An 11,671-nucleotide genomic window follows, 5' to 3' on the forward strand; every position below is an offset into this window, starting at 1 on the left:
GTGAGGGGCCGTTGTGGAGATTAAGCAAGCTATTGCCCAGAGTCGCAGAGTGTGAACCCGTGAATCGAGTAGGCACCGGAGTGAGAATTGTCGAGTCTGTGGACATTTTAGGACTCAAGACCCCGCTGAGCCGGGAATTGAACCCTGGTCCCGGGCTGACCTCTGCTTCCAGGTCTGCCTCCTCTAACCAGTGAGCCACACTTTTCCACTGACCAAAGACCCAAACACCGCCAAAACCAACTTACACGAAGGAATGAAAGAAGTAGCTGAATGGATGAAGAAAAGCCGTTTAAAACTGAACTCGGACAAAACTGAAGTCCTCATCTTAAGTTCATCCCCCTCCGCCTGGGACAACTCATGGTGGCCTCCAGCCTTGGGAACAGCACCCATCCCCACGGACCACGCACGGAACCTGGGTTTCATTCTGGACTCCTCCCTCTCGATGACCAGACAAGTCAACGCTGTCACATCATCCTGCTTCAACATCCTACGCATGCTCAAAAAAATCTTTCGCTGGATCCCCACCGAAACTAGAAAGACGGTCACGCATGCACTGGTCACTAGCCGACTGGACTATGGAAACACCCTTTACGCCGGAACCACAGCCAAACTACAGAAAAAACTCCAACGCATCCAAAACGCCTCAGCCAGACTCATACTAGACATCCCCCGCCAATTAATTGTGCAAATAAATTTACTTACTTACTAGACATCCCCTGCCAAGCTCACATTTCCGGCCACCTAAAAGACCTCCACTGGCTCCCCGTCAACAAGAGAATAACGTTCCGTCTCCTCACCCACGCCCACAGAGCCCTCTACAACTTAGGACCCGAATGCCTCAACACACGCCTGTCCTTTTACACCCCCCGCCAACTACGATCGTCCAATCAAGCCCTCGCCACAATCCCACGCATCCATAGATCCACCATAGGAGGAAGATCCTTCTCATACTTAGCGGCCAAAACCTGGAACTCTCTCCCCACCCACCTCCGCCTTACTCAGAACCACCTCTCCTTCAGAAAACAACTAAAAACTTGGAGATTCGATAAGTAAAGTATCCACCTCCCTCAAGTGCCTTGAGACCCTCTGGGTGAGTAGTGCGCTATACAAATTTCAAACTTGAACTTGAACAGGGAAACTCTGTGAATGTATTTCGTTATCAGAGGATTTTTTCTCTTTTTAATACTTCATTTAATAGTTTTCTTTTAACGATATTCACTTATATATTTTAAACTTCCCTTGTAACTATGCCCTTAGCAGATGCCCATCCAGACCGCATACTTTAAATACTTTGCTCAACATTCTTTGTTTAATTCTTAATTTCAATGGCACGTACACTTTAAACTCTCCCTGTGACTATAGGTCACTGACAGATGCACATCCCAGATGCATACATTTATTTCAACCATTTAAAACCAATTTCCATATTATATATTTTTACAGACTTGAATTGCAACAGATTTTTACTTTTAAATATATATATACTTACATACCTAGCTAGACTTATAATGCTACATCTTACCCCAACACCCGTACTACCAACCTACCGTAAGAAAATAAACAACTATGACACAGCCAGTGCTGGCCACGTCAGAGCGCTTTTTTCCTAACTGTACTATTTGGTTTAGTTTTTCGTGAAATCGGTTCGTGTTTGCACACTTTCGAGAAAACAGTGTTGTGTATTAAAAGTGTTTTTCATAAACTGATATATGGTTTCTTTGGCTGCTATACGATAACTTACGTTTATTTGACAGACTCAATATATTTTCAAAAGCTCACAAAGTATTGCAATCTGCTCTTTCACAATCTTTTCCTCCCATTATTTTAACTGACCTTACTGCTGCAAAGAGCCTGAAATATAAGTAAGGGCACTCGTGAGAGGCCCCTGCGGTGAGCGGGCCTGAGCCAGCTTTATGAAACAGAACGGAACTTGTTGTGCAGACAGTCCGTGACTGCAGAGCTCTGAGCTGTGTCACTTTCACAATTACTTTAGGGGCTCCCAGTTGTGAAGTTACTTTGTGCAGCTGGCTGCATACAGGGAAATGCAGAGCAGCCTCTCAGCTAAACTAACAGTTACAGGCTGAATGAAGACGTGCGCTTGGCATCCTGTGCTGCAGGAGACAGTACGGGCTACAAAGCAGGTTGATTTGCCCCTGCAGACAACAGGTCTCCTGGGATTTGTAGTCCCTTTAGCAGGCAGCTGCAGTGGTTTGGCGTCCCACGCTGCAGGACATAGTCCACGACTATATAGCGTTTAGAAGATGCGGTCCCTCCTCCTCCCTCAGCAGACAGCAGGTCTCCTGGGATTTGTAGTCCCTTTACCAAGCAGCTACAGTGGTGTGGCGTCCAGCGCTGCATTTGAGAGTCTGACACTATACAGCGTGTAGAAGATATGGCCCCACTTCCTCCAACAGCAGACAAACAGTTCTCCTGAGACTAATAGTCCCTTTAGCAGGCAGTCTGTTGACAGTGTGCATGGCTCTTTGTTGATAATTAATGCTTGCCACAGTGGGGTGCTCTCCAGACCAGGCCAAATGGGGCTTTACGGTGGTCAGTCATAGCTCCGATCCTGTGCTTTTCTGCCTCCTCTGATTCCGTACTCTTGCATGGACACGTACTGACTGGGTTGTTACTACTTTGTCCCTTTACCGTAGGAGAGCAGAGCCACAGAAAGCACAGTCCCTAGAGACTGCCTGTGCCTAGGGGCGATAGCCAGGCTAAGGTGTCAAGCACAGGAAATACATGCATATAAGAAACACTTGGTTTCGGGGGCGTTCCCACCACTGGTCCAAGGGTTCCTTTGCTATCAGTCCACTCTCTCTTTTTCAGCACCTTTAGTACTACAGCTGCCTCCAGGTCTCCCTGTTGTCATGCTGGTTCTCTCTCTTCCTACAATGTAGGGTACAGAGTTGGTATACATAATAGCCTACCAAGTGTCTTATCAGACAACGAAAGCCTCAATGTTATTAAAGACAGCATTACTCCTCCACTACTGTGACTTATTGTCATAATGCTGTCCTTGTTGTTCCGAAATAAAGACTTAATAATAATTCTGTGTTCGGATGTTATCCTGACAATAAATGCGTACATTAAATAAAGGTATACTTATCTACACTAATCGTAGGCTGAGACATAATGCAATAATTAATGATACACAATATAAGTTTGAGACTCTTACATTGATTCACCACAAATATTGCCAATTAAATTAACCTATAAGAAACAGGTGTAGTATTTCTCTTTTAGCAGAGTTTACATTTTTTCCCTAGAAGTTAGGAGTAGGAATTCATTTTTAAGATTCAAAGACCTCTTCTTTTAATGAGATAAATTAACAAAATGAAACTGTTCCATTTAATAGAACTTGTATAGCTACTCTAAGGAGTTAGTGGATGTGTAGGGATCGAGCACAATATATTGTTGTTTAAGTCAATTGTTTTATGGAGAAATATTAAATATGAATGGCTATATATTTAACAGAGATACATCCTGTGACATAACCTCTAGTGTCATATTGTGCTAAGAAAATAATTAAATTAAATGTGCACAGGGTTAAAAGAATATAATTTAAGTGATCAAAATAATCATGTGGAAATTTATTGTGAATTTATACTATATATTTGCGATGTCATTCTCATTTACAATTGTTTTTTGAGTGATAATTGACATTTTAATTATAAAATGTTTTGTTTATGCATGTATTATGCACTTGCAGATACGTTCTTATGTAAAGCAAAGTAAAACATACGATAACTGTTTGTGTATCTGTCTTTTTTTGGATAGAAAATATTGTTTATGATAACCCAATAATCATGTAAACAATATTGTTGTGCTGCATAAACTAGGGCTCTGGCCAAGCTCGATAGGCTTTGGCTTTCCCACACACGGGTGCCTGGACGAAGTTCAGTGCTCCCTCGCTTAAACTTAAACAGAATTCCAAGTTATTGTACCCCCACACAACCCCACAGGGCATACGTGCCGGTGTGGTGTCCGTGCTTTCTGTGCAGCTAACACTTTTGTGAAGGGGTCAGGGATGCAGCCGTAATTCAAACCCAATTGTGTTCTTTAGCATAGCACTCACATGTACTGTACTAAGAAAAGACACTATATATGTTTTAAAGTGTTTATTTCAACCGTCTAATCCTCTTGCTTAGTACATGAGTAATAACCACAGAGAATATAATTAGAACAGCACTCATGTATGTTACTAGCAGCAAGAATAACATGAACATTTGTAACAAGAGTGGAATGTTCCTAGGTGCTTAGCAACTGGAAGACTACTTCTATGTGCTACACTATGAGAGTTTGGAGTAGCTAAGTTGTCTCTAGAGCTTCTTGGGACTCTGCACACTGCATACCTGTTCACATTGGAGCAGCTGTGACTATCAGAGTTAAGTTGAGAAAGAGTGTTTCCTTGGAAGAAAATCATACATCAGCTGGGCTTAGCTCTGCTCCTCTCTGATCGGCTCTCAGCATAGGAACGAATGCTGCAGCCGTCTGGCAGGAGCTCTTCCGATAAACTGATGCAAAGACCTCCCTAATTCAGTGGTCAATTCATGAGGTACATTTAGTGTTAACCACTGACTTTCACTCTACATTGGGGGACTTCCCATTAATCCGAGACATACCTGCTATGAACCAGCATGATGAAAATATATCAAACGAGACGACATGTATATTTTTCACATTCATTGTCAGACCATATTGTAAGGCAGATATCATGGAGCTGGTAGCAGACTTGTGTCGCCTTGTGTGGTAGCAAAGTTATTGTTAGGATAAATTGAAACATTCATGAGTTCTCCGAAAGATAATGACATTCTGCATATCGGCCAAACACAGACAGGATAACTTGTTGGGAGTTTACAACAGTTGAGCGTTTAGTTATCTATTTGGAAAAATAATATTGTCTGTGATAACCATATAATCATGTAAACAATGTTTAGGTAATATATGTATTTGTATTTTTGTGATTGAAGAGTGTTGTAATGAAATATATGTGCTTTCAGAATGCTATCTATTGAATGTTCCCTAAAAATTGGACCTTACATTATGAAGCATGTAAATAAAACAAAATGCACTCCCCAAAAATATTTTAGAACCTATTTAAGGCTCTAACAGTAGATGTAATACTGTTTGAAACAAGACGGTAGGGTTATACTGGCTGGGCTGGTTGAAGTACATGCAGGGTCACTGGCTCTCTCGGATTCTGTTTCTTTCATTTCCCTAAATAGCCTGTTTTAAGATTGAAAGACACAATACATTAGAGCAGCGGTTCTTAACCTTTTCAGTTCTGAAACCACCAATGATTCATTACTGCAATCCAGTCATTATTGGAAGCCGGGGACCCTCGGCCTGAGCTATTTTTTTGACTCGGACCTCAAAACAATACTCAAAAATATAGACACAGGAATACATGAAACACGTTCTCAAATATGGAAATCTTTTGTATAATTCACAATCAAATATTGAAAAAGGTTCACAATTTTCAGTTTTGCTTCTTCATTGAAACATTCATTATTAATTTGTATTTATTAATTTTAATAATATTTAATTTTGTAAAAATGTTTGCAGACCCACTGTGTAAGCCTCGCAGGCCTTGGACCACAGGTTAAGAATCACTGCATCAGAGGACTAATTAGTGAGGGACAATACATATAAAAGGGAGTCAAACCACTATCCACAAAATTAAAGATAGTCAACTAAGTATATTTAGTGAAATTAGGACTTTCCATCATTGACGCGGGTAAAATCTGGATTTTCTTGCTAGACTGGACACTACCATTGTGCTATTTTAAAGCTCCTTATTAACAGAAGCAGCATGAAGAATTGGTTTGCAATGGAAAGTTTTGAAAGTGGAAGCTGAAACCATTAGCAGCTCTCAGAATGTTCCGTTATTGCAAACGTATAGGAAGCCATGGAACTCCTAGTGGAATGACCCCATGAAACCGGTTCTATCAATTCTAGATTGTTTCATGGACCACGTAACCCATCTGGAAAGAGTAGCAGAGAATACAGGACAATGAAGTTTCCTAAAGTAAATAAGGATTTGAGAATCAAGCATTCTGAGACCCGATGTTCAAGCCTCCTACTCTTTAAGACATCTTGCTACTCAGAGACTTGTACGCTCAGGAAAGGCAGGATAGTCCACTGCTGTTAAAAATGTTTTGTGCAGCTGGAAATTGAGAACAGAATTCCAGGAGAACACTGCCTAGCCGAAGCATCATTAGGATTGCTGTCTGAAAAGCAAAAGCATGGCCAATTTGGTGATAGACCTATCAGAGAGATCGGGATTCTCAGGTCAGGCATGGTCAGGCATTTAACACAATAAAGACTATGTCACCATATCATAACATTTGATATTTCGTCAAAAGAGGTCTACTTTTCTACTTTTTTAATAGTCAAATTACTGGATGCTCCCCCACAGTGTCGATCTAAGTGTGTTCACCATTCTGTAAGATGTAGATGAGGACGCTAGGTAGCTTAGTATATTTGCCACAATAGTGACAGAGCCACAGAATGTAATTGAGCGTGTCAGTTTGACTGAATTGTAACTTGTCATTGTGACCTGTAACATTTTAATAACAACACATTATTAGTGAATCCTCATACCCTTCTTTCTGCAGCTCCTGCTTCTGATATTGATGGCAACAAACAGATAGAATCCCAGGTAGAAGGTGGACACTATGAGGCATCAGTTGGCTGCAAGTGTTGTACATAAGGGTTTATGCAGCGGAAGAAGGCTGCACACTACTTTTACACATAATCTGACTCAACAGCACTGCCTCGGAGGGTGGCACACTGCTTTTACACAACATTTAATGCAACAGTACAGCCTTGGATAACGGCACACTGGTTTTGCACAACATCTGACACAATATTGCAAACTTCCAACCAAGGTCTCGAAGGAAGAATGGATTATAAACATAAATTGGAGAATTTTGGAAGTTGGTGAGAAAAATCTGTCACTATTCCCCTCTGTTTGACTGAGGTCAGAAACTCAGGAACCCTCACAACAATGACCGACATAGCTGGGGCAGTTGGTGTACGTACATCAGACCATCCGCCTTACTTATGGTAGGTATTCTGACCTACTTGCTTCTCTTCAGGAACATTATGTAAAGACTGGCTGTCTGAAACAGAAAAAAACTAGGTAAAAATTACCCAGACTCCCTTGTAGAATGCTCTCAGTGTATCACGTACATTATTTATTGATTTTACAAAAAGCAAAAGCAAACTCTCACTTTAGGAGTAAAACAAAAAAGTCTGTTGGGCACCTGTGTGAAACATGGCAGCCACTCAGTAAATGTTAGGTGCTTTTAGAGGCGCTCCTGTTGCTCCTCTGAAGGGATGGCCAGATTGGTGGAGATCGCTAAATATGGTGCACGGTAGTCCAACAGGGTAGTGGAAGCTGTTACGCCTTCTCCTCTGACAGACCGTGGACCCCTGTCAAACTATAAAGGAAAGGAACAGTCTTCAAATGTAACCCAAAATAGAAAAATTACTAAAGAAAGACGGGCTGGATTCAGGGTATGGTGGACAGGGCGCTCTATCAAAAATGCAACAAAACATCATACCAGCCACACCAATGGTCCTCCCACTATCCCTGTTTATAGTTGGAGAGATTGTCAGCCTTTCATAGGCATTCCCATAGGTCTGTCGATGAAAAACATCTTTGAAGGAGAAAGGTCTCTCAAAGAAAACCCATCAGACATTATTAGATATAACAGAGCTATATAAGAACCTTAAAAAACAAAAAAGTACATTTTGTATTTGACAAACTCATGTTTAAATCCTTGTGTGGCACACTGCTTTCAAGTGCACAACCTTCTGTGGTATTTTCATGGATTATTAACAAGAGTAGTGCCAGGATACAGACATGTTTTTAGCTTTCCTAAACAAATCGGGTATGGACTGGGTAGAACTGAATTATGTTCCCAAAACAGGTGTGAAGCCCAGATCTCAATATTACAGGTATCGCTTCTCTCTTCTTAAATAGAGAAGGAGGCATAGTACCATCTCAAGCTAAGAACTGCCTCTCACTCTGAGAGAAGGCACACTGGCGAGAATAGTCCCCTATGATTCCACCTGCGCCAGACTCCCTGCTGAAAGCAGTCATGCTATCGAGATTTGACCCCTCTATTGCCAAATAAACTAGGCTCCTTGCTGACATCACAAATTATCTTTAAAATCTAGGGAATAAATCACATTTAAGATCTCCTATACAATCAGCAGTCAAATACCATGAATTCAAATACATTTGTTGTTTTATTACATATCTAAAAACATACATTTCATATTAATATATAAAATATAGTCATCTTTGTGTACATTTCATAGCCTCATGATTGTTTTGATAATGTTAAAGTAAATTGAGTTTGATCCTGGTACACATCTCTGTAGTGTGGATTTTAAAGGCTCTTGATGTCCATACATGGGTGGTGTTTGGATGTTTGGTTATGTATCATTAATACAGATTTATAAAGTATTGGGTTTCAAATGTATTATGCCACTAATGTCTATACAAACCACTTGTTCCTAAATATAATTTGTTCAGTTTACAACTTGTTGCTGATAACGTGTAAGGAAAGTGAGTTTGACCCTGAAGCAAACCCCTGTAGTGTGTTATATATAAGGATGAGTGTGCTCTCATTCCTGTTCTGTGGTGGTATGGTGATGACATTGGGACACGTGGAGTGGTGTGGCTCACTGGTTAGAGGAGGCAGACCCAGAAGAATAGAATGGCCCGGTACCAGGGTTCAATTCCCGGCGCGGCAGGGTCGTGGACCAGGGTCAGCGGACTCGATAATTCTCACCTCGGTGCCTACTCTAACCAGGGATCACACTCGGCAACTCTGAGCATTAGCTTGCCTCATCTCTACAATGGCCCCCCACATTCGCCAGGGATGCATGATTTCACCTTGGAGATACCCAGTAGGGACCATCTCACAGGGATAGCCAGGACGGATTCCCCAGCGGTCTACAGCCCCAGGACGCCTCAGGGCAGCAGTGCGCTTTACAAGACACATACATTTACATTTACATTTACTTGGTCGGCAGCAGGAAGAACTTCCCGGACTCATAACTTTGTTAAAATGAACTTGGTGGAAAGCATTCGTTTCTACTATCTTTGGCTACTGAAGATGTATCCTTTCTTCTGATGTACATATTATATCGAAGAACTCCTTCCTCTAGGCAAGGCTGGGCTATGAGACCACTGTTTATTTGGCAGCTCCAGCAACACAAAAGCACCTTACAGATGATTCAGAATGCTACAATCTAGTGTGTGTTCACTGATGTCTCTGCAGAATTGATAACATACTAAAGCTCTTCATACATTCACGGCACTGTAATGGTGTTTCCCCTGTGTGTATACGCTGATGACTTCTCAGATTTGAGGAATCACTAAAACTACTTCCACATTCATTGTAATGGTATGGTTTTTCCTCAGTGTATGTTCGAATATGTTTTTGTTTGTCTGATGACCCACTAAAGTGCCTCACACATTCACTGTAATGCTATGGTTTTTCTCCTTTGTGTGTTTGCTGATGTTTTCGAATATTTAATAACACCCTGAATCTCTTCACACTTTTATTGCAATGGTATGGCTTTTCCCCAGTATGTGTTCGCTGATGAATCCTGAGAGCTGAGGAATGACTAAAAATACTTCCACATTCACTGCAATGGTATGGTTTTTCCCCAGTGTGTGTTCGCTGATGTATTTTGAGGTCTGATAACCGACTGAAGCTCTTCAGACATTCACTGCAATGGTATGGTTTTTCTCCTGTGTGTGTTCGCTGATGAATCCTGAGAGCTGAGGAATCACTAAAAATACTTCCACATTCATTGCAATGGTATGGTTTTTCCCCAGTGTGTGTTCGCTGATGTATTTTGAGGTGTGATAACCGACTGAAGTTCTTCACACATTCACTGCAATGGTATGGTTTTTCCCCAGTGTGTGTTCGCTGATGTATTTTGAGGTCTGATAACCGACTGAAGCTCTTCACACATTCACTGCAATGGTATGGTTTTTCTCCTGTGTGTGTTCGCTGATGAATCCTGAGAGCTGAGAAAACACTAAAAATACTTCCACATTCATTGCAATGGTAGGGTTTTTCTCCTGTGTGTGTTCGCTGATGAACCCTGAGAGCTGAGGAAACACTAAAAACACTTCCACATTCACTGCAATGGTATGGTTTTTCCCTAGTGTGTGTTCGCTGATGTATTTTGAGGTCTGATAACCGACTGAAGCTCTTCACACATTCACTGCAATGGTATGGTTTTTCACCTGTGTGTGTTAGCTGATGATTCCTGAGAGTTGAGGAATCACTAAAAATACTTCCACATTCATTGCAATGGTATGGTTTTTCCCCAGTGTGTGTTCGCAGATGTATTTGGAGCAGTGATAACCGACTGAAGCTCTTCACACATTCAGTGCAATTGTACGGTTTTTCCCCTGTGTGTGTTCGCTGATGTCTTTTGAGGTTTGATAACTGACTGAAACTCTTCACACATTCAGTGCAATGGTACGGTTTTTCCCCTGTGTGTGCTCGCTGATGTCTTTGGAGTTGGGATAATTGACTGCAGCTCTTCACACATTCAGTGCAATGGTATGGTTTTTCTCCTGTGTGTGTTCGCTGATGTCTTTGAAGATTTGATAACCGACTAAAGCTCTTCACACATTCAGTGCAATGGTACAGTTTTTCCCCTGTGTGTGTTCGCTGATGTCTTTGGAGTTGGGATAATCGACTGAAGCTCTTCACACATTCATTGCAATGGTATTGTTTTTTTCCTGTGTGTGTTCGCTGATGTCTTTGAAGATTTGATAACCGACTAAAGCTCTTCACACATTCATTGCAATGGTATGGTTTTTCCCCTGTGTGTGTTCGCTGATGAACATGGAGTTGTGATAACTGACTGAAGCTCTTCACACATTCAGTGCATTGGTATGGTTTTTCCTCCATGTGTGTTCGCTGATGGTCTAGGAGTGCTAACTCACTAAAGTTCTTCACACATTCACTGCAAATGCATGTTGCTTCTCCTGTGTGTGTTTGTTGATGGCTCTTTCGTAGTGATGACAAACTAAAGCTCTTGCTGCTTGTGTATGATGTTTGTTTCTTGGTTAGTGTCTCTGGGTCAGGTTTATAATTATCTGCATCCCATGACTGGGTTTTCTGAGGAGCTAACATGGTTGATAAAGCCCTTGTGTTTTTATCAGATTCCCTGTATGTGTGTGGTATTTTGGATGGTTGATTTCAGATTTCACAATGAAATACAAGACTCAAAAACTACACATATTATATTTGTGGCAAGTAAAGCTTCTTTGTAGGTGGTTATGTCTTTAGATTGAGAAATGGTTTTGCATGTTTATGAGTGAAGATTAGTCTTCGTTCTGGTCGAAGCAAATTGGGACAGTCTGTTGTAGATCAGAGACCCTCTCTTTCCTTTGCCCTTAGTTGTCTGGCTCCACTCCCTTGGGCTTTTCTCTTGCTTCTGTGGTTTGGCCAGGAAGAGTTTACAATACACCTAGCGTGCTGAATGGTGGTCTGCCATCATTACAGAAAGCAGAGAAATGCTGTATCCACCTCATACCGAACACATGATCAAATCTGATGGTGGAGGCCTGTTTATACAGGAAGTGGTTTGTCAGTGTTGTTGCCTTAATTTTCTAGAGGTT

At 41.4% G+C, this 11,671-nt stretch overlaps 1 protein-coding gene across 1 annotated transcript; it reads right to left on the reverse strand.

Moving 5' to 3' along the window:
* Positions 1-9,054: 9,054 nt before the first annotated feature.
* On the reverse strand, positions 9,055-11,183 carry LOC147662731 (uncharacterized). The gene has a single exon (XM_086950939.1). It carries the CDS (start codon positions 11,181-11,183, stop codon positions 9,513-9,515), a length of 1,671 nt encoding a protein of 556 aa, XP_086807065.1. The 3' UTR covers positions 9,055-9,512.
* Positions 11,184-11,671: the final 488 nt, after the last annotated feature.

The sequence above is a fragment of the Lissotriton vulgaris genome, unplaced genomic scaffold, assembly GCF_964263255.1.
Source record: "Lissotriton vulgaris unplaced genomic scaffold, aLisVul1.2 SCAFFOLD_211, whole genome shotgun sequence".
Lineage (NCBI taxonomy): Eukaryota > Metazoa > Chordata > Amphibia > Caudata > Salamandridae > Lissotriton > Lissotriton vulgaris.

Bases quoted from the DNA above. Each gene is read 5' to 3' on its own strand.
- LOC147662731 (XM_086950939.1), bottom strand. From the start codon at position 11,183: ATGTTAGCTCCTCAGAAAACCCAGTCATGGGATGCAGATAATTATAAA.